At 44.4% G+C, this 26,727-nt stretch overlaps 1 protein-coding gene across 1 annotated transcript in view; it reads left to right on the top strand.

Moving 5' to 3' along the window:
- The first annotated feature begins 782 nt into the window (after positions 1-782).
- Positions 783-26,727, top strand: part of UBE2O (ubiquitin conjugating enzyme E2 O) — a 149,267-nt gene continuing 123,322 nt past the window's right edge. Inside the window, exon 1 of the mRNA XM_060253506.1 lies at positions 783-1,132. Coding sequence (XP_060109489.1) covers positions 788-1,132 — 345 coding nt within the window. The 5' untranslated portion in view covers positions 783-787. The remainder of the gene's footprint in view (positions 1,133-26,727) is intronic.

Here is a 26,727-nt window from a genome sequence, read left to right as displayed (position 1 = left end):
GCCGCAGCCCCTCATCTAGGGTTACAAACCCCAGGTGGGGGCAGGGGGTCTCCCAGTTTGGAGGCCCTCCCCCCCCCGCTTCAGGGTTGTCAGAAAGCGGGGGGAGGGGAATGTCTGATGGGAACTTTATTATTCCCTATGGAGATTTACTCCCATAGAAAATCATGGAGAATTGATCTGCGGGTATCTGGGCTCTGGGGGGAGGCTGTTTTGGGGGGTAGAGGCACCAAATTTTCAGTATAGCATCTAGTGCCTCTCCCCAAATTATCCCCCAAGTTTCAAAAATATTGGACCAGGGGGTCCAATTCTATGAGCCCCCAAAGAAGGTGCCCCTATCCTTCATTATTTCCTATGGGAGGAAGGCATCTAAAAGGTGTGATGTCCCTTTAAATGTGAGGGCCAGAACTCCCTTTGGAGTTCAATGATGCTTGTCACACCCTTGATCTTGGCTCCACCCCCAAAGTCTCCTGGCTCCACCCCCAAAGTCCCCAGATATTTCTTGAATCGGACTTGGCAACCCCACCCTCATCAACCTTCCCGCGCTGCCACCTCCTCTGCTGCCCTCCCGCCTCAGCGGCCCTGAGGAACCGCCCCACGACGCCCCGCCCCCTCGTGACGTCCTCGACGCCGGCGCCGCAGCAGAGGCCGCTATTTGACGAGAGGCGGGACCTCGCCGCCGTAGCGCCGCCCCCGACGGACGGTGACTGCGCTTCGGGCCGGGCGGTCAGCGCTGCTGCGGCTGTTCCTTCTCCTCCTCCTCCTCTCCTCAGCCAGTCGCCCGCCCGCCATGGCGGAGCCCCCCGCTCCTCCCGCCTCAGCCGGCGCCGGCGTCTCCCAGCGGCTGCTCTTCACTCACGACCTGGTCTCGGGCCGCTACCGGGGCTCGGTGCGCTTCGGCCTGGTGCGCGTCATGCACGGCGAGGACTCCGACTCGGAGGAGGACGAGGGCGGACGAGGCCCCGGCGGCGGGGGAGGCGGCGGCAGTGGCGGGCCCGGCGTGGGCAGCTCGGGCGGCTCCGAGTCCGGGGGCCCCTGCGCGGGAGAGGAGGGCCGCGGCAGCACCCTTCGGCGGGGCTACGTGCGGGTCCAGTGGTACCCCGAGGGCATCAAGCAGCACGTCAAGGAGACCAAGGTAAGGAAGGAGGAGGAGGAGGAGGCCGTGGCGGCGCCTGCCAAGGGCGGCGGTCTCTCCTGCTGCAGGCGGAGGGGCTGGAGGGGGCTGGGAGGAGGAGGCCTGCAGGTAAGAAAAGAGGGGCTGGCTGGGGAGGGAAGGGGCAGGCGTTCTGTGTGGTCACGGGGTTATGAGAAGGCTGGCACGCCTGCCTTGCAGTGAGCTTGGATGACGAAAAGAGCTTTATCCACTCTCCACACCACACCGCACCTCTCCCTATGCGTTATGTTCTTTGCACCAAAAGGAGATTCTCCTTTCTCTTTATTCTTACGAGGAGACATGATTGCAGCTGTGCTCCGTTAACCTTACCTTCCATTATCGGGGGTGGGGGGGGGGGGTGTTCTTTGTTGTGCGGATAATTTGTCAGCTTTTATGATGAAGTCTTATTTATTAAGTTTGTGCGGTCTCCCCGCGGTTAACGTTTGCTTTTGATGTTTTTGTTGTTTAATATATAGAATTACCGTAATTATTCTTGTGTTGCAGATGTGAGACAGCGTGATTTTATGTACCTGTGAAGACAGGCCTTGGTTAGGATGCAGTACGTGGAATGATGATGTGGGTGATGCAATGAACATATGAAGCTGCCTTATACTGAATCAGACCCTGGGTCCATCAAAGTATTGTCTACTCAGACTGGCAGACCCTTGGTCCAAAGTATTGTCTACTCAGACTGGCAGACCTTTGGTCCAAAGTATTGTCTACTCAGACTGGCAGACCCTTGGTCCAAAGTATTGTCTACTCAGACTGGCAGACCTTTGGTCCAAAGTATTGTCTACTCAGACTGGCAGACCCTTGGTCCAAAGTATTGTCTACTCAGACTATTGTCTACTCAGACTGGCAGACCCTTGGTCCAAAGTATTGTCTTCTCAGACTGGCAGCGGCTCTCCAGGGTCTCAAGCTGAGGTTTTTCACACCTATTTGCCTGGACCCTTTTTTTGGAGATGTCAGGGATTGAACCTGGGACCTTCTGCTTCCCAAGCAGATGCTCTACCACTGAGCCACCGTCCCTCCCCTAATATGAACATATCAAGCTGCCTTATACTGAATCAGACCCTGGGTCCATCAAAGTCAGTACTGTCTACTCAGACTGGCAGAGGCTCTCCAGGGTCTCAAGCTGAGGTTTTTCACACCTATTTGCCTGGACCCTTTTTTGGAGATGTCAGGGATTGAACCTGGGACCTTCTGCTTACCAAGCAGATGCTCTACCACTGAGCCACCGTCCCTCCCCTAATATGAACTTATGAAGCTGCCTTCTACTGAATCAGACCCTGGGTCCATCAAAGTCAGTCTTGTCTACTCAGACTGGCAGCGGCTCTCCAGGGTCTCAAGCTGAGGTTTTTCACACCTATTTGCCTGGACCCTTTTTAGTTGGATATGCCAGGGATTGAACCTGGGACCTTCTGCTTCCCAAGCAGATGCTCTACCACTGAGCCACCATCCCTCCCCAATGTATGCCACCTGCTTGTATGTCTTAATAATGTACTTTTATTAGCAGTCACTTGTATGATTATTTATGCTTGTGATACTGCTTGCTGTGTCAACAGCCATTATAACTTAAATAAATGTTTTGTGTAAAAGTATGGTAAGACTGCACTGTACTTCATTACCAAGCTTCAGCAGGCAGTGGTTTTTAGGGAAATGATTATCTCAAATATTTTTAAATACAAGATTTTAAATACAACTGCCAGGGGAGAAGCCATGGTAGAGCAGCTGCTTAGCATGCAGAAGGACCTGGTTTCAATCCTCAGCATCTCAAAGGATCTGGCAGTAGGTGATGCGAAAGCCAACTGCCTGAGACCCTGGAATGCCACTGCCAGTTAGAGTAGATAATAATGACTTGATGAACTAATGGTCTGGTTCAGTAAGCTTATTTTGTGTTCAGGCTCTGAATTTTAAGGTAGCTTCCTTCTCCATAAGGAAGTGTTAATGTTTTGCTACTAAATCATCATAGTGTAATAAACATTTTGGTCACTAGATTAATTCCACCGTTTAGAATTCACAAAGAATGGTGGCTCATTGTACTGGGCCTTATTTAATGCCAAGAAGTATGGGGCTCAAGAGGCCTATGATATTGTAACTCAGGGACAGTGGTATGATGGGGGATGTACTGTGTATGTTTTTGCTTGTGTCATCTTCGATCTGTCAGTTTAAGTGCAAGTTCTGTATTCTACGCAGTTTGCTTCTTGTTTCAAGGCTCAACTTGCCATAATAAATGTAGTCTTTACTGTTTGGGCTTTGAAAAGTCTACATCCATTATATGTTCAAGATTTCTTCCTCTTATTCCCATATATAATTCTTGCAGCTTAATTAAATATGATTTATTTATTTGACTTAATGAATTGCCCCATCCCGGCTAGTGCCAGGCTGTGGGTGACGTACAACAACAGATAAAAATGCAAACAGTTAAAACCAGTTAAACACAAACATTTGTAAACTCTGATGGCATCCTAATAAAATTCTTCTAAGCCGTATTTCTGGACACTGCATTGGGGTGGTGCCTAGGGGCAGAGAAGAGAGGTGCTAGCTTGCAACCGTTGCTGTCCTTTATCAAAAGCCTGGTGGAACATCTCTATCTTACATGCCCTGTGGAACTGTAGAAGATCTCGTAGGGCCATGATGTCCTCTGCATAGAGTTCCACCACTGAAAAAGCCCTGGTCTGCATCTAGGACAGCCAGACTCCTTTAGGGCCAGGGATCACCAGCAAGTTTCAACCAGTAGAGTGTAATGCTCTTCCAGGGGCATATAGCGGAGGAGGCGGTCCCATAGACATGTCAGTCTCAGACCACTCAAGGCCTTGAAGGTCGTAATCAGAACCTTGAATCTGATTTTGTACTCAACAGGAATGGGCATTCAAGAACAATATATATAGTAGGCTTGTCTTCATACCAAAGGATGCTAGCATTCTCAAATGAGTCAACTTCAGATGGCATGCTAAATTTCATATTATCAAAAATCCACAGGATTATGACTGAATGGGAATGGCTTGTTTTACTTAGATAAGAAGCTTCCGATAATTTTCTGAGCTTTCTTAGAAGGTTAAATGCATCATGAGTTCTCTTGCCATCTAAGCGAGTGGAGGTAATGGAAGAAGAAGAAGAGATTGCATTTATATCCTGCCTTTCACTTGGTGTCTCAGATTGACTTACAGTTTCCTTTCACTTCCCCTCCTCACAACAGACACCTTGTGAGGTTGGTGGGGCTGACATAAACTGCTCTTGAGCAGAATAACTCTGACAGAATTATGACTGAATCAAGGTCATTCAGCAGTTGCATGTTAAGGAGTGGGGAATCAAATGTGGTTCCCCCAGATAAGAGTCCGCACACTTAACCACTACACCAAACTAGAGACCTTCCACTAGAGTATTTTGCCATCCGTTAACTCATTGGGTTTCCTGTCATTGCTACAGAAAATCTGTTACAGGAAATCTTTCCTGATTTGTACACGTGTTCAACCACATTTTTTTACTGCTGCGTGCTCTCCAGATAGATATAAACAGTCGTTATCCATTAAGTCTTTCTCTTCTTCCTCCCCCTCTGGGAATAGGTGGTGCAGTTTAGGAAAACATGTTTCAGATAACGAATACATTTCTGGATGAGTATTCTTTGTTGTTGTTTGGTCGTGAAGTGATACTAATGAGTTCTAAAATGTTGCTTTTAATCTTTATCCCTTATGAATCTGCCAGTAGCACTTAAAATGGTACAAAAATCCAACCAGATTCATCATTTTGGCCTGCCATGTGTTGGAGGATACAGTCAGCTGTTAAATAGTGACTGCATTAGTAGAGAGAGTAGATGGTTCTTCCCTATCAGCAGTTAGGATATGTTGTCAAAACAAAATTTCTAGTCAGCTGTGAGCGAGGAACAAGTTGTGTGCAAATCTTTATCCACAAGAAAAAAATTATCTATGAAAAGTAGATTTGGAAGATAATTACAGCAGTAGGTGACATGAATGCAACATGTTCAGCTTTAACTTCTCTTTTATCTGTAATATGGGAACTGAACTGAATCAAATTTAGATCGTAGGTATTTCTGGTATTAGTTCAATGGACAGTCAGTGTTAATTTCAAGCTCTCCTCTAGCACTCACCATTGTTTATTCAGTTTCATGCAGGGTGTCAAGCGTGGTAAAATTCCATTGGTAATTGATTGTTTTAGGGTTCTCCATAAAACTGGTCTGTGAAATATCATGGAGGACCAAGGTCTGTTAGCTCTGTTATTCTTTCCCCTCCCCCTTCTTGCTTTATTGCTTGCAAAGTAGAAGTAGAGAGAAACAAAACTAACTTGAGAAAAAGTAATCAGCACCTTCCCATACATTCCTGTTAGGGAGTGCGGCACATCTGGGGAAAGCAAGGACGGAGTCCTGATAACGCCATGAGAATGTAGACATTTATGATAGTTTATGTGCGAGAGCGCATCCCTCGCCCCCACCTTTTGGAATCCTTTTGAAGTTAGCCTTAAAAGTATTGTATCAATGTATCTGTAGCATCACTCTCAAGAATCTGTTACACTGAAAGTATTGGTCTATCAATAAATGTAGTCTTGTATCAAACCCGACTCGTCATTGAAACCACATGCTTGACACAGGGTGGAGTCAAGTCTTTAAGACTTGATTTAAATAATAGTTTTCTACATAAAGACTCATTTTTGCTGGTATAACCTTAATATTCACAATTAGATGAAGATTTCATTTTTAGAATAACAACTGTTCACATTAGTTTTACAGTTATATAAAAATATTGATTTTTAATACTATTAGAAACACATTATAGATAGATAATTATGAAATTATTGTGAGGTGAATTATCTCCAGTTTAATAGATTAATCATATTTGGACAACTTTTCTGCTGTACTTTATTGGAAGGAGAAGAATAATCATTACCTTAATAATAATAATTTAAATTGTTTTATTCAACTAAAATGATAACATTATAGCATATGTTTGCTTAAACATCCATATTTGTTAACTGATGTGGTTAAACAAAATATATATATTTTAAAAAACTTAAACTGTTAGCCCAGCCTACACATGAAAAACGTAAATCCTGTCCTCTTTAGCTCACTCGTCATCTTCATCTTCTTCTTTGTTCATAATCTGGAAAAGAAAAACAAGCGTTCCTGCTTTGTCGGGTCCCAAACGCTTTCTCAATTTAGAATGAATGAGTGCAAAGGAAGAGAATATTCTTTCTACGCCTGCAGAAGAAGTTACTGCTGTTAAAAGTGAAATCATTATTTGAATAGTCTCTAAATCCAAGTGCTTAAGTGACTTCCACCAGTTCACTGGTGTGACTTTCTTTAAAACATCTTCATCAAACAGATATTTCTTGAATGGTTCCCCCTTAGCGCTGAAGTTTATTAAAGCTGGCATTACAGATGGATGATTGCTGGATACCCATGTCATAGCTAACTCCTCTTCCTCAGCACTTAAGTGTTGAGCCTGGTACCAGATATTGACAATATTTGCCAAAAAATGAGCTGGAGACAGTGCTTGTCCCATTCGTTTGCTTGTAATTTAATTCTGTCAATGTGTAGTTCTGTTTTTAAGCGCTCACTCAGTTCCTTCCAAATTTCAACAGCATCAGCAATTAAACAGCTACTTTTCTGTACTTTGTTTAAAGCTTCAGAAATGGGTTTCAGGATGCTCAGCATATGTTCAACATTTCTCTTAAGCCCAATGTTGAGAATTTTGGCCGTGACAGTGCCATATATGGAAGCCGCCCTGAGCCACTTGTGGGAAGGGCAGGATATAAATTCTAAATAAATAAATAAAATCTCGATTTTATTCACAAATTGTCATCAGAATAGGGCAGTTCTTGATATAGTGCTCAAAACAGTCCACCACAGAGTTCCATCTAGCATCTTGTGGGAGCGTTAGCTTGGTTCCACCCATTCTTTTCAGAGCTGCTGCAGCAAAGTGATTGTTACGGAAGTATTTAGCGATATCAATTGTTCAAACATGTTTCTGTTGTCATCTTCATCATAGCACTTCTCATGATGTTGCCTCATTCAGGCCACCAGGCCTTGCATTTCTTTGTTGCAGTGTTTGCATTTTGCATGCAGGCCTGCCTGCCTTACCCATAGGTAGAGGAACTTCATTAAAATATTCCCAAACTGGATCTCTTTTACGTCCTGATGCTATTATAGGTTTTCTCCTCCAGGGAAAGAATAATGTGATAAACCTCGGGTTATACACACAAAAGATCCAAAGTCTTGTGGAGTATTCTGCTTAAAAAGTTTCACTTTCATTTTTACTGTTTGCCCCTCCCTCCTCACACTTATGTTTCTTCTTGTGCAGATCTATTCCACTCCAAGCAGTCTTTTTCTATTCATTGAACTTTTTGAAACTTAGCACTTAAGGGCTTGATTCTGTGTACATAGGTTTGTAGAACAATGAGATTAAGGCCTTTTCCTCAACTCTGTTCATTTTATAACATTTTTGCTATGTGGAAGAGGCGTGATCTCTGCAGACACAAATTACAGTTTTGAGAACTGCAAAACCAAGCATCTGTGTTCTGTGATAATATCTTGTAGACAGAGAAACTGCCCGGTAATCTTACAGAAACCTCTGGAAGAGCATGACATTGTGAATGGATTTATAGAATTTATTACAAAAAAATTTAAACGTTGCATGAATATACAGCCTTATGCTTCAGAATTAAAAACTAGTCCATATTGCATGATGGAACAACCTTTGGATGATAATATATTTTCCTTAAAAAGCATTTTATTTAATAATCTGATTTAAATGAAAAAAATCCATTTTTTTATTATTATTTTTTTAGTTTTTGGTTGATTTTTATCCACTCTGGTTTTATGTACATTTTTCTATTTCTTCCCACTCTTTATATTGCTGTGATTTCTTAGATTTTTATGCTGAATCGTTGGAAAGTGTGGTAAGCTCAGTTTTTGAACTCCTTTAGTTAAAAAAGCATTAAACTGCTACTATCCCTAATTCTACTCTAATGATTACTGGAATCAAAGCTGGAACAGATGGTGTTGGATCTGTTGGAACTTGTGAGGAGGCCAAGATTGGGGAGTGCCTAGGAACATCATCAGTTCTTCAGTCTTCTGCACATTCAAACATTGGAACTGCACTTGTGCAGGCCAGCCACCAGAGGATTTCTTAGCAACTTTCCCTCTCTCTAGAAAGTTGAAGGGGAGCCCCTGCCCCAGACAGTCACTTGTTCCTGGGATGGGCCTCCTTCCCTTCCTCGGTTTTTAAAATAAGTTTTCCTAGCATGGGACCAAAATGGCCCACTCCGACAGGCCATTTTGCCTTCTTTGCCTTGGTGAAGGGTGCAATACAGTCATCTGCGAACATTGCCTCCAGATAACATTGAAGACAGTGCCCATGTCTTAAGGCTGGCATTTGGGGGGAAAGTCATTTCAGGCTCTGAGAGTTCAACCACAGAGTCTTCAACTTTGGTGGAGTGACAGTATACCCTTACCAGTAAGTCTCCTGCCTTGATCAATCAACTGTCACATCCACCCTCGATCATATTGGTTCCATCAGGTCTGAGCATGGCTCCAGTCTGGCATAGTTCCAGATCACTCAGGCAGCTTTGCTCTGCTTCAGAACTGCCCCCTAAGAAGCCTAGAGCAAAATCTGAACATAAGGGCAGACACCACGATGAATGTCATTTAGCTTCTAGACTCTCCCTGACCTTGGCCTCCTCTCCGGTTCCAACAGATCCAACACCATCGGTTCAACTTTGGTTCCGGTAATCGTGCCTCCAAGAATTCCATTGCCACACCTGCAGTCATCATGCTTGGAAGGCAAGATAGAGGTTAATTCCAAATCACTTCCACAAACTCAGAATGATCTAATTCCAGAGTCGCAGTTCACTTAGCCGGTTCCATGGCCCTCTGAACCCTGGTAACAGTATTCCTTCTATTAACCTTTCTCTTTTCCTCTTGAGTGGGGTGATCAGCCTGTCATGAGCCCTGACAAGGAGCTGGAAGGGTTAACAGACCTGGAAGAGTTGCCAGCCAGTTCCTCAGCTGAACAAACAGCAGCTGGCCCATCAGTCACTTTCCAGGCACCAGTGTCAGCTGTTGACGATCAATCTCCTCCAAGCTCTCCTCCCTCCCATCTCAAGAGTTCGAAGCAGGCTCCGGAAAGAACTTTCAGAGTGAAGACATGAGGCACGCCGATGCTTCAGATCTCAGCCCTGAGTTCTAGTAGAGTCACTGCCACCCAGGGAGCAGGCTGATTGAGACTCCCATATAGCTCCCACCCAGGACCTGGTAACCTTGTGGAAGCAACAAGTCTATTCTCTGGCTTGCATCCACGCTCCTTCCTGACCTGCTTGATTTCCTTGGCACCCTGACCTTTTGGCTTTTGGACATTAACTTCTGATTCCAGTTTGTGATTCTGCATTGGTGACTTGACTTCCTGGACTTTGACCTTGGACTGGCTTTGGACTTCTGCCTGCCTGCACCCTGAGAACGTGACACAGCCTATATGTGCTGAACCAAGCCTCCTCTTCAGGAATGTCGCTCCTTTCTGCTATCTGGATGGCCGCTGTGCTGCCCACTGAGAAGAGCTTACCTATGTTTTTCAAGTCAGGATTATGAGAGTGCCCTCTCTCCATCAGAACATAAGGCCCACCCTCTGATCTGCCACTTGCTGACATAGTGGGAAGTATGGATCTGATCTTACCTAATGAGGATTTGCAGTGTGTACACTGAGGAAATGATCAGGATGGCCAAAACATTGGAAATTCAAGCTACCTCATCAGTTCCTAGACCTAAAGACAAAATATTGGATAGGCTCTACTCTTGACTCCTCAGGAGTGATCACTTTCTTACGCTAGAGGGTATTTTAGGTGTTTCCAACACTATATGGGTAAAACCATCCACTATTCCTGCCACTTCAAGAATAGTAGGAACCCTTTACAGGGAGCAACGGGGCAGGGGGGGTTGTTCTTACTTGTTCATCATCTCTTGTCACAGAGGAAATGAAAACTTGTCACCAGCTGGGTGTCCACTTTTCCCCTGCTGACCGAGAAAGTAGCAAAATTGATGCAGTCAGCAGAAAAGTGTATTCTTCATTGGCTTTCAACCCCCAGGTTGCCTGTTATGCTGCGGTAATGGGTGGTTACAGACTTTTTTAATGGAAAGGATGTCTACTCACATTGACCTGACAAGAAGTCACTTGCCACATTTCTTCAAACCGAGGTCTTACGTCTGTCAAAACAGCAGATCAATGCCAGGAGATGCACAACAGACTCTTCTGCCTGGGCCATGGTTTCAGTTGTAATTCTTCACAGACATGTGTGTGTCTTCATTCCACTGCCCTTTTTGTGGAAACACATCAGAAAGTAGAAGACTCTTTTCTCCAGAATAGATGATGCCCTTTCACAGATCTAGAAAAAACAGACAGTATGTTCTTTGGGCATCTCTGACAGAACTGCAAATGAAGTGCAGAGGACCCTTGCGAAGCCCCAGTATCATCCGTACAGTCATTATCAGCCATCACCGTTGTCCTACCATATGCAGTATCCTCAGCAGAGAGCTTTCCAATCTCAGCTTTTCAATCATCTTAGCAATGGGCCAGCCATAGACCCCACGACAGATCAGATCCCAGGGGGCAGCAGAAACAGCAGCAGTTCTCCAGGGATGCCTCTCTGTGTCCAAGGGTTCCCTTCTTGACTAGAAGACTGGCTGTTGAAGGCACAACCTTTTTTTTCTCCCCTGGAGCGGTTGGCTAAATTTTACCCCAGTTGGCAACAGCTAACATCTAATTCCTGGGTTCTGGCCATTGTTCATTCAAGTTACTGTTTAGAGTTTGTTGAATTTTCCTCCCTGGGAAATCCCCCCCTCCACTGCCTTAGATAATACTATGCCCAAACTCAGCCCTGAATTGGAGATTCTAATGTTCAAAGGAACAATAGAGAAGCTTCCTGCCTCTGATGCTAACAAAGGTTTCAATTCCAGATTCTTCCCAGTTCCGAAGAAGGATGGGGGGCTCCAGCCTGTCCTAGACTTAAGGGGTCGCAACCATTGCCTAACTTTGAAAGGTTTAAAATGTTAACTTTCTCTGCTGTGCTACCTTTCTTGGAATTAAGTCCACAATTCATTGTAGTTTATTTGAAGGACGCTAAGTTTCATGTAACCCCATGCCCAGATCATCACAGGTTTCTGCATTCTAAGTCCCTGGGCACTGTATACCATACACAGTTACTCCCCTTTCAGCTTGCTGTGGCCCCACATGTGTTTACAAAACGTGGTGCTAGCACATCTTAGATCACTGGGCTGTACTGTTTACCCCTATCTGGATGATTGGCTGGGTATCACCCCTTCTAGGGATTGCCTTTTGGTTCTTGAGACCTTGTGACCTAGGTCTGATGCTTAATTGTGAAAAATCCAGATTAACTCCCACTCAGTAGGCTTCCTTTATTGGTTCTCTCCTGAACCTCTCAGGAGGGTTTTTCTACCCAGGGATAGAGCACCTTATATAAGAGCAATGGTGTCAGGTATTTAAAAAAATGCTACCAGTCAGCCTTCTTTTTTTCCCCTAACGTTATTAGGCCTTATGACCTCTACAGTGGCTGCTGTTCTATATACACACCTCAGGATGAGGCCTCTTCAAAATTTGTTTGTTCAGAGTTTTAACCCCACCAGACACATTTAGGGACAGAAATTCCTCCTTATCGTACTATGTGATACAACAGTTGCATTGGTGGTTGCTAGAAAGCAGTCTGTTCTCTGGGGTCTGCTTTGGGTAGCAACAGTCCCAAGTGACTGTCACCACTGATGCTTCACTTGTGGGGCGGAGAGCACATTGTGGCCCCTTTTGGATACAGGGTAGGTGGCTTCCCTCTGAAAGGACTTTACATATTGATCTATTAGAAATGCATGCTGTACGTCATGCCCTTAACTCCTCTTCAACATCTGGGAGGAACCGAGTTGTCCAGATCCAGACCAACAACATGACAGCTATGTGTTATATCCATCATCAAGGGGGCACAGTGTCCCTCTCACTTTGCCAAGAGGGGATGGCCATTTTGGAACTGACTGTCCTCCAGGGGGCTTCACTACTGGTGCTCCACATTGCAGCGTTCAAGGATACCAGGGCCAATGCCTGCAGTAGAATGAGCAGTTCAGACCACAAGTGGTCTGCTTCATTGGATCATCTTCTGCCATTGGGGAACTCCAGCTGTAGACTTGTTTTCCACTAGGAGTAATGTCAAGGCCAGGAGTTTTTGCTTCAAAGTAGGGAGCAACCTTTGTTCGATAGGAGATGCAGTTCAAATCAGGTCGCAAGGATTGCTATTTTGTGCCTTCTCCCCATTTCCATTAATTCCCAGGGTAATGGCCAAGATCTTAGCAGAGCAGATTTGATGCATGTTGGTGACCCTGTTTTGTCTGAGACAGACATTATTCCAAATATTGATATTAGCCTCCCCAGGGGAAGGTCTTGCATTTTCCTGCAGCTCCAGGCCTGTTACACCATGGCCCCTTTCTCCATTACAAGGTATGGAGGTTGTGCCCAACAGCTTGGCTGCTCCCCCCCCCCCCCACTCCCAGAACAGTTCTCAGAGCAGGTTGTCGAGGTTCTCCTTAATGCCAGGAAGCCCTCTACTAGGGTGTTGTACACTAGCAAATGGAAGCGTTTTTCAGTGTGGGCAGCTTCCAAAGCTTCTTGCCCTTGCCCTTTAGTTTCTGTTTACTTGTGGTTCCTCAAGGCCTCTGGCCTTTAAGTGGCTTCCTCAAGGTCCACTTAGCAGCCATAAAAGCCTTACACATGCTGGTGGAAGGCAAGGTCCTGTTTTCACACAGATCTTCTCATTTGTTCCTCAAGGGCCTGTCTAATACGTTTCCACCCTCACTACCAATAGTTCCCCAATGGTCCTTGTTCTTAGTTGTAACCTAGTTGATTTCAGATTCATTTGACCCTATGGCTACCTCCTCCCTTGAAGCCTTGTCAGTGAAAGTCCTTTTTCTGATGACTGTCACACCAGCCAGGAGGGTTGAAGAGCTGGCTGCCTTTAGGGCAGACCCCCCATTTATAAAGTTCCACTTTGAAAGGGTGGCATTATGACCAATGTTGAGTTTTTTGCCAAAAGTTGTGCCCGTTTAACCTGTTGCAGGACATTGTTTTCCTGCTTTCTTCCCTTCTCCTACTTCAGAAGCAGAAAAGGCACTGCACAAGTTAGATCTTCGAAGGGCTTTCTTAAATTATTTATGTAGGAAAAAACCTTTCAAAAAATCAGTGTGTTTATTTGTATGCTATTTAGGCCCTTCAAAGGGTAGAGCCATTTTTCCCCCGACCATCTCTCGGTGGATTACAAGGGCAGTTAGGTGGTGCTACAACCAGGCTGGAGAGCTGTGTCTGCTGATGACTTAGGCCCATTCAACCAGGGCACAGGCTGTGTCAGCCGTATTCTCGCAGCTGTATTCTTGCATCCTGTTTCTATCTTCTACTGTATTTGTAACCCCTCCCAATTTAGTATCAGCAAATTTAATAAGCATTCACTCTATTCCTTCATCCAAATCATTTATATCTTCCCCCATGACCTCAAAATTTTTCTAATGAGGATGCATGTAACTGCTGAAGAACTGTAAATGATAGGAACTTCAGTTTAAGAGGCAGTTTGTATATGCAGAAAACTTGACTGTAAGGTACAGAGTTACCCCCTGGAAAGCCCATTGACTTCAACAGACTTTGAAGATTGTAATTGTGCTTAGACTTACGCTGTAAATGTATAAATCCATAAACATTTGATGATCTGTTCTTTATTTCTAATAACTTGTCAGAGCCTATTTATGCACCTGTCTATTCATGCATGTACAAATGATCATGAATGTATCCTTGTATTCATTTTCACCAAAAGCTCATTCCTTTCTGTTCTAAGTCAGTAGCGCTGACAGTTTAACTCTTCAGGAATTAGAATGTTCCTGAGTATTCCATTGCTCTATTACAGTTAGTGGAGGGGGAGTGTCTGAAATGCTGCAACAACATTTATCTCTGGCTTTGTTTTTTCCTCAATTCTGTGATTACGTCAGCTAATGCAGTTTCCATCCCAGGATTCCCATTCTTCAAGGTGATCAGGATGTATTCATAAATCCCATCTATCCCAGACTTGGCAGATCAAGAATTTCAGTCTATGTTGGGACTACTTTTCTTATTAAAATTTGTTAGGAGGTATTTATCATTCTCTTTTTCCAAAGGAGCTCTGAGCAGCATACATAAGATTAGATTCTTTCACTTCATCCTCACTGCAGCCTTGTCAAGGAGGTTAACCACAGAGACGCAGGATCACTCTGTAAATTTCATAGCTGGGTAAAAAATTTTTAATTACTTCCATGGGTAATATGACTCCCTGCTTATTGATATCACATAGCCTAGTCAATTTTGCCTGCCTCCATACTTTGTATTCACCAGATCCTAATCCCAGCTTAAGTCAGTGCTGACCAAAAAAAGATGAGTAGAAATTTGAATCTGGGTGTTACTTTGTCAGGATCCATGTAATGTCTCCTGCCATGTTTTGCTTTGCTTGTTCCTGTTGCTGTCATACCATATATTGTTGTGGGTGGGTTAGACTATCATATCTCACAGAGAGAGTGTTAGTGACTGGTCATTCCCTCTCTTGCTCTGTACCATCCAGAGCCTGGGAATAAAATAAGGTGATGAGTTCCCTGGGAACAGGGAATAATAATGTCTTTGTGGGAGTGGGGGGGAAGAGCCCTTGGTGTTTATATATATATGTGTGTGTGTGTGTGTGTGTGTCTCTCTCTCTCTCTCTCTCTCTCTATCTATCTATCTATCTAAAAAATAAAATGGTGGTGGGCAAATGGAGCTCTCCCATTGGCTTAGAGCTGCATTCCATGCAATACATAAACCATTGCCCCATCACAGCTCAGTGAGCGTCTCTGGCCTCCCATTGGCTGACTCTCTTGCCCCCGCCTACTGCAAGCCTGGGAATATTGAACAAACCACCAAAGCAGTCTTGCCTTAGAAACAAACATATCTCCAACTCTTCTGTGTATTCTCTGTCAACCAGCCTCACAAAAGGCACTGCCCCATCAACAGCCCACACAGATGGCCTCCCAGCACAAGCAGCCTCTGAAGGCTGCTGAAATAGCCAGGGAGCCCCCACCACCACTTTAATGCAACTAGGTGGCAAGGCCTGGCCCCACTGGGAGCGTTTCCTCCGAGACCATGGTTGCCACTTCCTTCCTGTCACTCCCTCTCTCCCTCCTCCCCTCAACCTTGCCCCTAGCCAGAGGCTGTTGCTAGGTAACCAAGGCTGGTGCTTTCAGTAAAGGGAGAGGCTTCAGTTGAATAGAATGGCATGGAGTTCACCCTCCAAAGCAGTTATTTTCTCCAGGATGGGGAGAGAGATCTGTTTTCTAGAGTTCAGTTATGATCCCATGACATCTTCAGGGTGGAAGTTGGCTACCCTAGGCCTGACAGCACCCTCTGGGTGACTTGATGCCACCTGGCTGGCATGGCCCTGAGCCTGCTTCGTTGGGGAGGGTGGGATATAAATCCAAATAAATAAATAAATAAATAAATGACTTGACTAGACCTGGCTGCTTGCTCCTATTAAGCAAACCCAAACAGAGAATCACGGCAAAAACAGGCAGGTAAATTCAAAGCACAACGCTACCACGAAACCCGCCTCAAACAAACAAGCCTGTACAAAATTGTCAAACAGTAACTTCAATATGTTATATAATCACCATTTAGAAAATTAAATTCAAACAGTCTTTATACGAAGTACAAGGAACGTATTCACCAGGAAGCCAGTCCCATTTCTTCTTGGCAACTTAAGAGTTAGGAGGATCCAGGTGAAGTAGAGATAAATGAGAAATCAGTCCATTCAGTCCAGAAATCTTTAAAATATGCAGCCAGCAGTCCAAGGATGCGACAAGGTCGTACTGGTGCCCTTGTTTCACGTTAGTTTCTTCAAGCTTCTCACAATTAATTTCAAATACCGGGTAAGAACGCCATGCGTTTTATAACACTGAATAACACTTTATTCAGAATTATTCAGTGTTGTACAAGTGTATGGTGTTCTTACCCGGTATTTGAAATTAATTGTGAGAATTGTGAATTTAATTTTCTAAATGGTGATTATATAGCATATTGAAGTTATTGTTTGACAATTTTGTATTGGTTTGTTTGTTTTTTTGAGGCTGGTTTCATGGTAGCGTTGTGCTTTGGGTTTCCCTCCTCCTGAGTTCAGCCACAGCCCCTCTATGACAGCCAGTGTGACTTAGCAGTTGCCAACTTTAGGTTGGCAAATTCCTGGAGATTTAACAGAGCCTGGAGAAGGGTGGATTTGAGGAGGGGTGGGACCTCAGACGGTACAGTGCCATAGACTCCACTCCCCAAACCAGCCATTTCCTCCTGGGAACCACTGTTGCCAATTTCCAGGTAAGGACTTGAGTTCACTCAGAATTATAACTGTTCTCCAGATGGCAGAGGTCAGGTCCCCTGGAGAAAACGGCTGCTTTGCAGGGTGGTCTGCTGAGATCTCTTCAATGATGCTTACTTCTTGAAAGGGGTCTTATGATTGCATGATCAGAAGAAGAAGAGGAGGAGGAAGAGATCGGATTTATACCCCGCCCTTTATTCAGAGTCTCATAGCAGTTTACAATCTCCTTCCCTTCCTCTTCCTACAGCAGACATCCTCTGAGGTAGGTGAGGCTGAGAGAACTCTCAGAGAACTGCTCTTGAGAGAACAGCTCTGAGAGAACTGTAACTGACCCAGGATTACCCAGCAGCTGCTTGTGGAGGAGTGGGGAATCAAACCCAGTTCTCCAGAACAGAGGCCTCCACTCCTGACAACTACACCAAACTGGCCAACCTGTCTATAAACTGTATTAATTATGGTTGCATATGTGATAACACAAGTCATCTGGAGAAAGAGAAGCATTAATGGAAAGTGTTTTACTATCTAGCACAGACAGACTGTCCTCCAAAACTTGTCTGCTGTCCTGGAACCTTTAAGGTGATGTGCTTTTTCATCTGTTCTCCTTCTGTAGGAGTGTGCAATAAAAACTGCGTGAGGTCTGCCACTATGTGGTAGGAGAAATTAAATTGTCATCTGATTTTTCAGTCCTACAAGTGTTTTGTGAAGTTAGATAAGTTTTCCATGAATGATGTAATTTTAATTTAAATCTTTTTGCCACCATGCTGTAGTTCTCAAATGCATATGTGCAGAATTCTGTAGACAAATGTTTTAAGGATCTTGGGGAAACAAATTTTTATTTTTTCATGAAATACTGATTTTGGTGGATATTTTTGTCAGTCTTCTGGAATGGATGTGTAACTTCCCCCTCGTTTTTTGAACCTGCCCGTCCTTGAAGGGAAGGCATTATTTTAAATGTATGTCATTGGGATTGATGCATAAACTATCGTTTCATATCTTAATACAAGAAGCAGTCTTATGTAGTCATGCTTACAAATAGAGATGCCTCTTGACTGTATATGATTGTCTAATTACAGAAGGGGTTTTACAAGCTCTGAAGGTTGACAGCACTTGGGTTGGAAAAACCTGCATCACTGTTTGCACTCTACCTGATCTCTCTTTTCTCATATGTTGTTGAACCTTTTTTCTACAAGTCCTTATTAGTTTGTTTTGATGTTGTGCTGTACACCAGCAATTGCTGTTTTGATGTTGGTGCTGTGTATCAACATTTGAACAAAGAAACACAGTAAGTAATTTAAGAATGAGTTTGGAAAGCAGCCATTATTGTGTCTAGAGTTTTTGCCTGTTTTTCCACTTCAGTCTTTGGCATTCAAACTTGTTAGCACGGAGGTTCATCTTCCATCTTTGGTGCAGCCCCACGCTGGGATGTTCTTGTGCAGGACAGCTACAGGACATTTTTTCTGGTACAAAAACTCCTAAAGGGGGCACCCTGCTCTTTTCGGGAGCCTTTTTTTGGGGGGGGGGGTCCTGCTCAGGTTTCACAAACCCTGGCAGCAGGCACCCCCTTCCTTCAATTCCTTTTTTGCCACCTCATGAATCTAGTGTGCTCCTCTTACCTGTTGATTTTTTTCAGTGAGTTGTGTGGCTTCAGCTTTGAGTGATTCCTGTGTGGAATGATCATTTGTGGTGCCCAGAATGGGGACCAAGGTGTTGTTTAAGAAGCACACAAAATGCAGGACCAAGATGACTCATAGCAATGTGAACACAAGCTGTGTCTCTTGTGTCCAGGAAAGTCCCATAATGTCAGCACTTGTTCCATTTGCTAGCACTTCATGGCCAAAGCTCAATTCAATAGAGCTTCCTGGTTGAAACACTCTCTGGGAGAAGGTATTATCCTCCTTGGTTCCTCCCAAGGTTGTTCTGAACTTGGATCATACCCCACCGGGTAGGTCAGCTTTGGTTGCAACATCAGAAGCCCATTCTAGACCACTGTCGGTTTCGTCAGTTCCAGGTGGTCTCACCATGAAGAGAGTAGTTAGCCCATCAAAAAGAGCCTCTTCCATAGCTTCTGCTTCAGAGTTAAGAAGGCCTTGATCCCAGTCTCTTGCTGCATCAGCTCTGGCATATTCTCAGTTGGAACCTCCGATCAAAAAACATAAAAAGAGAAGACCGACTCTGTTCCTAAGCAGGGTTGACATCACTTGCCACCTAAGAGACCAGCAGAGGGCCAGCAGTTATATAGGGTAGATTTCATAATATACCCTACCCGGCCAGACTATGTCCGTGTAAGTCCGGATCTATTGAAACCATTTCACATATTCTTTTGTACTGCCCTTTTTATGTAAGTATTCGTTGTCGATTTTTGGATCCTATTCTTCTAAATAAGATGGGTCTGGCTGATCCAGCTTGTTCTGAAGGATGTTACTCCTGACATAACTGTGAATACTGCTCATTTCTGTACTGGGCCAAAAAGATTAGTCAAGACAAGGAACAGTCTTGTTTCATTTAACTGTGATTTTATGTAATTGTGTTTTAATCCTTATGTACAGTATCTTAACCTATTTACTGTTTCTTAACCTATTGTTTCCTAACCTGTTTTTATATGCCGTTAAAAGTTGATTGATTGACCAGGAAATTATCCTGGTACCTCCTTGTACTCTGTCACTGCACATTGACTCTCTAAGTGGATCCCTTCTGGACTTAGAGGAAGACCATTTCAGCATCCTAGAGGGCCCGCTCTTGCTGTCAGAACCGATAACCCTCACTGTCTTGGCAGCAAGTTTGCCCACCTCAGGGACGCCCCTATTATATGTCACCAACATATCTTAAAAGATGGGCTGTCCAACAACCCCAGCATTTGAAACTGAACACAAACCAAGCGGCCGTAGATATATCAAAACCCATGCCAGCTCTGCTCTATTTCAATCTCCTTATTAACCCACTGAGGAAATTTCTGTTGCCTCCCATTACAGTTCTGAGGTTGCATCTGGTCCTTCACCCAATGACACCATAGGGATATGACCAGAGTTCCCTCTAAGCTCTCCTAAGGGGTGCTGGCACACAATATTTTAGCTGACAGTACAGGGATTTTTGCCTTAGCCCACAAATGAACTGAGAAGGCATTTTCCCTTCCATTGGAAGCAGTGGAGGATGGGGACACCTCCTTCTGAGGCCCATAGAATTGGATCCCCTGGTCCAATGTTTTTGAAACTTGGTGGGGTTTTTTGAGAAAACAGCCCCTCAGAGTCCCAAAGCCCCCCCCCCTCGATTGGTTCTCCATTATAGCCTATGACCCATTGACTGTAATGGTCCCCTATAGTGGGCTATAGTGGAACTGGGGATGGGATCAGGTTTTTTTGGCATATCCCCTGTTATGTTTCTCAGTATGATTTGTAAGCTGCCTTGAGTCACAGTGAAAAGTGGGATATGAATATTTGAATAAATAAGTAGTTTGGGCAGGTTGATAACATTTAAGCAACTTCTTGTTTGCTAGGTTAGGCAACCTAGCAAACACCTCTGTTTGTTCCACCTCTGATTGTTCCACCTCTGTTACATTTTACCTGTAATGCTGGTTGTCGTATTTTATGGGCCAGATCTGGCAGAAGCCGGCGTTTACCCCAGCCACCCCTCGTATAATAGAGAACCTATATAAGTTCAAGCAAGACTCCAGTGAATGTTTGAACATGCATCCACCTCCTTCATCCTTAGTTATGCATGTACCCAGTACTTGCAGGCTCAACAGAGACCCAGCCAACGCCTGTCCCTTGTGAATAGGGAGAATCACCATTTGGATGACTTGGGTTAAAAAATCTGTTCTTTGGCCGCCCTTAACTTCCATTGCAAACTACGAAGCATTAAGGGCAAATATCAGCTCTTCTTTTGGAAGACTCTTCCAATATTTAGTTAAGTTGCCTGATGACTCCCAAGTCTCTCAAGTATCCTAAGCAAATTATATGCCAGCCATCTTAAAGAGAAACTGTGGGAGTGGATTGAGTGTAATAACATCCTGAGAGAAGAACAGGCTGGGTTTAGACCGGGTTGTTCCACTCTGGATCATTGTGTAGTATTGGACCATCTTATTTCCAAATATCCCTCTAACAGCACCTCTGCCCTATACGCTGCCTTTATAGACTTTAAATCTGCCTTTGATATGGTTCAGAGGGACGTACTGTGGGAAAAACTGAGAGGGATGGGAATTGATCAGAGGCTACTGGCATTGATAAAAGCATTATATAGGAATACCAAGATCAGGACAAGGATAAATCCGAAGGGACATCTCACGAAAGCCATCAAAGTAGGGAAGGGAGTTAAGCAAGGTTGCATCTTGGCACCACTTTTGTTCAACCTCTTTATAAACGATCTGGGGGAACATTTAAGTGGTCCAGAGGTGCATGCTCCAAAGATTGCAGATAGGCATATCCCGCTCCTGCTATATGCGGATGATGCAGTGCTGGTCTCTAGGACCCCAATTGGGCTAAAGAGAGCAATGAAAATTCTTGCGCTTTACTGCCAAGCTAATCAGGTTGAAATAAATTATTCAAAATCCAAAATTTTAGCCTTTGCAAATAGACCCAAGGTACATCATTAGAAGATAAACGATAGGGCTATTGAACAGACACGCTGCTTTAAGAACCTTGGGGTAGTCTTTCAGGCCTCAGGGGCCAGGAAGGCACATGTGGAATATGTTACAACAAGTGCAGCAAAAAGTTCAGGAGCCATAGAGAAATTCTATTGGACCTCTGGGGGGCAGAACGTGGCGGCTGCAGTTAAGGTCTTTAAGGCCAAGGCCCTCGCCCAAATTCTATATGGGGCACCCTTGAGTATAACACCATATCAGCATCTCTGGTATTTAGTGGAGAAAGTGCAATCAAAGTTCCTTAGGCATATACTACAAGTCCCTCCATGTGCTCCCAACTCATTTATCAGAGTAGAAATGGGTATGGTCACTGTGAAAGCAAGACTGTGGATTGCTGCTATTCTTTACCGGTATAAACTAATGACTCAGCCCACCAGTTTGGCGGGTCTGATAGCAAGAGACGCGTTTGTGCCTCCGTGGATTAGAGAAACGGAGTCCAAGTTGGGTTATTATGGACTATCTAAACAATATTTGCTCAACATGGAGTACAATCTGGTTAAACCCTTTCTTAAACAGAGAATCTTGGATGTCGAAAGACAGCATGATTTGAATCAGCTTAAAGGTTATTTACCAGGAATAGAGGAGCTACATAAAATAACACCGATGCCATACTTGCATAATCTTGATAAAGTTGAGTATAGGCGAGCATTTACCCTTCTCAGACTTGATATGTTACCGTCAGCTATTATTGGAGGCAGATACACAGGACAACCATACGAGGAGAGATTGTGTATTTGTGGGGACAAGAAACCGGAAGATAGGGAGCATGTATTATTCCAATGTAAATTATATCAGTGTATTAGGGCCGACTATATACTCCCGATCTGTTCCAGTGTCCCTGGGAGAAATATTAGATATCAGCTAGACAAATTATTGGCGGTTAGGAATAAAAAAACCCACTTTATGTGCGGCAAAATTTGCTTCGTGAGCTATAAGTCTCCGGAAGCAATTCCTAAGGGAAATATCCAACTGAATGCCTTGGCTATGGAACCTAACTAGTGTTCTGGAGGGAAATTATATCATACTGTGTATGTTTTATTCTGATTATTGTTTTACCTGATTGTATTTTATTAAGTTTTGACTCCCAAGTCTCTGGCAAAACTGGTCTATTCTGAAGCGACTCAGTTCTCAAAGCGAGAGATCAGTGCGGGCTGACATGCTGTGGATGTCTTTGCCAGATCCATGGCGCCTGCAGTAGTCTGCAGAATGACACTCAGGGTTACATGCGATGGCTCTCCCTTTGGAGACATGGTGCAAGTGGAAGATCTTCCTTTGGAGACATGGAGACAAGTGGAAGATCTTCCTTTCAACAGTGAAAAATAGACAGCTTGATCCTTGAATGTTTTCACCTGTCTCTGCTCCAAGGCAGCATTTTACCCAAAGGCAGCATGGCTTTGCCACTCTGTTAGGGTCAGAGACAGCAGCAAGCACCAGAGCCTTTTTTGTAGAAAAAGCCCAGCAGGAACTCATTTGCATATTAGGCCTCACTATCGGACATCGCCATTGTTTCACACAGGGCTTTTTGTAGAAAAAGCCCAGTAGAAACTCATTTGCATATTAGGCCACACACCCCTGACCCCAAGCCAGCTGGAACTACATTCCTGTGTGTTCCTGCTTTTAAAAAGCCCTGGCAAGCACAATTGCTCTGCTCATATCCTTAACATCCCTATTAGTCTCCCCCCTTCCCAAAAAGGAAGAATAAGACACAGCCCAGGTCAACCAACCATCAGAACACTTAGAGGGAAACCCCCTAAGTTCCGCCTATTCATTCCAGTTTGGGCTGCTGCCCCTACTTTTAGAGATAGAGTACCAAGCCTCTGTAAACTTTGCTAACCTATTTGTTCAGATAGTTTTTGAAAGTTGATAGTGTTTGAAGGTTACATGCTAGAAATTTTGTCCCCTCCACTGTGCAGCCCAGCCTTTGAAGCAGTAAATAATGTATACCATGAATTTTGTGTTCAGCTCAGTGAACTCCTCCAGAAGAGAGCAGTAGGAAGGGTCTCAGGGGGACTCGGGGCTTCCATTCCAGGTTCTTCTTGGCTGATAAGAAAGGTTGAAGATCTGTTTTTGATCTGAAAGAATTAAACATTTTTTTTTTTAAGTTTCAACATTTAGGACAGTTTCTCTGTGTTCTCTTTCTCCTGAATCATGGTTTGCAATCCTTTTATGTGACCATCCATCATACAGAAAACACTTTCATTTTAGACAAGGTTTCAGTACCCTGCTCTCCCATTTGGCCTTGCTACTACCCCAAGGGTTTTTACCAAATGTATGGCAGTAGAGGTGGCACACAAGGAGTTGTAGTATCTTCCCTTATTTGGACAGTTGGCTCACTGTCACTCCCACTAGGGAATTCTTAAAGGATCATGTTTATTTAGTCCTCTCTACTTGTGCCCAACTAGGCCTGGTAATGAATTGGGAGAAATCCTGTTTGGAGCCTCCTCAACAGGTCTGGTTTATCAGAGCTTCCCTTGACTCTGTCAGAGCAAGGGCCTTCATACCTGCAGACAGAGCATCTAGTCTTTGATGCAGTTTTTCCTGAGCTAAAGATGGCAGTCAGTTAAATTCATCTGGAGGCTATAAGACCAGATGGCATCCATCACGACTGTAATCTCACTTGCTAGGCTTCACATGCGTGGGGTGCAGATCTGGTTTGACCCCACCAAACATGCTCCAGGCCATTGCTTCTCTGTACCCAGGGTAATTCTGAAGTGCCTCTGTTGGTGGTTGGAGAAGGCTCACCTTTTCACATGTGTTCAGTTTGGCTTTTGGGTTCCCCTGTTCTCCCTTACCATAGATGTCTCCTTAGTAGGTTGGGATGTCCATAGTGAGGGGTTTTCAGTGCAAGGGCAATGGTCTAACATTAGCAGAGACCTACATATCAGTGTTCTAGAGCTCCATGCCATTAGACTTGCCTTACCTCCTTTGCAGATATCCTCGGGGACAAGAGGATTCTGATTCAAATGGGCAATACTTCCATAATGCATTATTTCAACAAGCAGGGTGGTATGGGGTCCCTGTCTGGAGGTCATATTGACTTGGGAGGTGACTGCAAACACCAGGGCATTTCCCAGAGCTATTCACATAATGAGAAACCTGAATGTGGAGACTGATAAGGCTGAACAGGGTGTATCAGAGCAACTGTGAGCAGTCCATCCAGTTCAAGTATCTCAACGTGGGGTTCTACACCTGGGGATAACCTCAGGGGATCTGATTACTATGACCTAGTCAAGGAAGGCCATGGAATTTTGCTCCCTAGTGGGCAGCAACCCAGCCTCATTGGAGGATGCATTCCAGGTCCCCTGATCAAGAGTGCTATTCTATGCTCCCCCGCCCCTTTCCCTTCTAAGCAGGGTGATAGGGAAACTATTGGCTGAGGGATCAGATGCCATTCTCATAGCCCCCTTTTGGCCAGGTCAGATTTGGTTTTCAGTGGGCTCAAAGTTCATGCTATTCCCACCTGCCCCAGATTTATTGACAGATGGTTCAATATGATATAGCAATACTGCATGTTGCAGCATGGAGAATCTTACCGTAATGGCATCTTCCCTTCCCCCTTGGGAGTATGAGATATTCTTATGCAAGCCAGAAAATCTTCCTATGGTAGGGAATTTTGAGGCCTGGGCATCATCGAGGGGCTTACTTCCTTTGTCTGTCTGCTACCCTTGGTCTTGGAGTGCTTACTTTCATTAGCTCAGGAAAGGTTGGCAGCATCCTTGGTTAAGACCCACCTTACAGCCATTTTGACATTTCCCTTTTCTCTCACAAGTTAGCTCAGCACTTCCTTAAGGGATAGTCAAATGTTTTTCTTCCCACCCACCCCCATTGTCCTCCAGTGGTCTTTGCTGCTGGTTTTAGCCCAGTTGATTAAACTACCCTTTGAACCCATGGCCCCATGCCTAGTGTTGTTTTCTAGGAAGGTGACCAAGGTGACTTTCTTGGTAGCAGCAGTTTCTGCCAGAAGGGTGAGTGAGCAAGCTAGCAGCCCTCAAAATAATGCACCCTTTTAAAAGGTTTTTAATGAAAGGTTGGTACTTCACCCCAGGCTGGCATTCCTCCCCTAGGTAGTCTCAAAGTTTTACATGGCACAGGGAATTCTCCTGCTGGGTTTTTCCCCATCCCGAGGAATAGAGGCTGAAAAAGCCCTACACCCACTAGACATTTGAAGGGCTGTACTATATTATATTGACAGGACTAATTCTTTTCATAAGCAAAAGGCACTGTTTGTGTGTAACTGGGGCCCTAAGAAGGAGAGGGTCGTCTCTTTGTGTAGGTAGTTGCTGCCATCCGCTCCTATTACATGGCAGCAGGAAAGCCCTTTCTGATGGATGTTACCATACACAAGGCTCCTCAGCTGCTTTCCATGGAAGGGTTCCCCTGCCAATGTTCCCTCTAAGCTGCAGAGTCTTGTGAGCAAAAATTCTACTTTGTGAGCTACTGGCACTAAAGTTGTCAGCTACTGGCATTAAAGTTGTCAGCCACTGCATCTATCAGTGTGCTCTGGGACCATTTTTCCTGAGCTAAGACAAAAATGTGTGAGCTGGAGGCTAAAAATCTGTGCGCTAGCTCATGCTAACTCAGCTAAGTGGGAACACTGTCCTACTGGATATCTGCAAAGCTACTTGTTTGGCAGAAGATATCTTGTTTGTAAAGCACTTTGCACTTGTTTGTAAAACACTATGCACTGGACTTGCAAGCTAGGAGAGGCGTAGATATGGGAAATGTGGTCCTTCAGGCTCTGTTCCAGTGGGAGTAGTACTCCTCTTCCTCTAGTAGGCATTTTGCTGATGGTCCCAGTGTGGGGTTGCACTAGAGATAGAAGATGAAAGCAGATAGAAAGCAGAGCTGCACTTACCTGTAATTGTTATTCATCCATATCTTTTGTGCAAATGCATGTTCCCTCCCTCCTGTCCATCTGTGAACTTTCATATGGTTTTTCTTGATGTGTGGGAGATCATGGCGGCCTCGCAGGAACTGTGGGAAGGGGATGCCTGCTCCTAGAGCATGTGAAGCCTGGACAGGAAAACCTTTCATGCTGCCTGCAGGAAAGGATGTTTAGGAGTTTTTGTACTAGAAAAAAATGTCCTGCAGCTGGTCTGCTCAGCCGCAGTTCCACTATGTGTCTGTATAGAAGATGTTAATGAACAATAGTTATAGGTAAGTTCAGCCTCATTTCCCCCCCTATTTTGTGTATCTACATAATGTCTCTTGAGCAGTTCTTAGCATAGCTTGGTCTTTACCAGGCATCCACAAATTGGGCTGGGCATGTGGAAAATGTTGGTGTTTGTTGTTCAGTCGCACAGTCGAGTCCGACTCTTTGCGACTAATTGGATCCTGTTAAAGCTTCTTCTGAGGGAAAAGTGTGATAACTTTTGGTGATTTCCCTCTTCTGACTACAAACTTACAGCACAATACTACATTCTAAGTTGACAGTATTGGCCTCATTCTTTAAATGAACTTTCTAGCTATGATACATTTAGAACAAAAACCTTTGAAATGATTGAATGCTGCAAATGGTTTTGTCTTTCTATTTGTC

This window comes from Heteronotia binoei, chromosome 13 (genome assembly GCF_032191835.1).
Source record: "Heteronotia binoei isolate CCM8104 ecotype False Entrance Well chromosome 13, APGP_CSIRO_Hbin_v1, whole genome shotgun sequence".
Lineage (NCBI taxonomy): Eukaryota > Metazoa > Chordata > Lepidosauria > Squamata > Gekkonidae > Heteronotia > Heteronotia binoei.
Note: the sequence above shows the minus strand (reverse complement) of the source record. Positions and strands in the feature narration are given on the sequence as shown.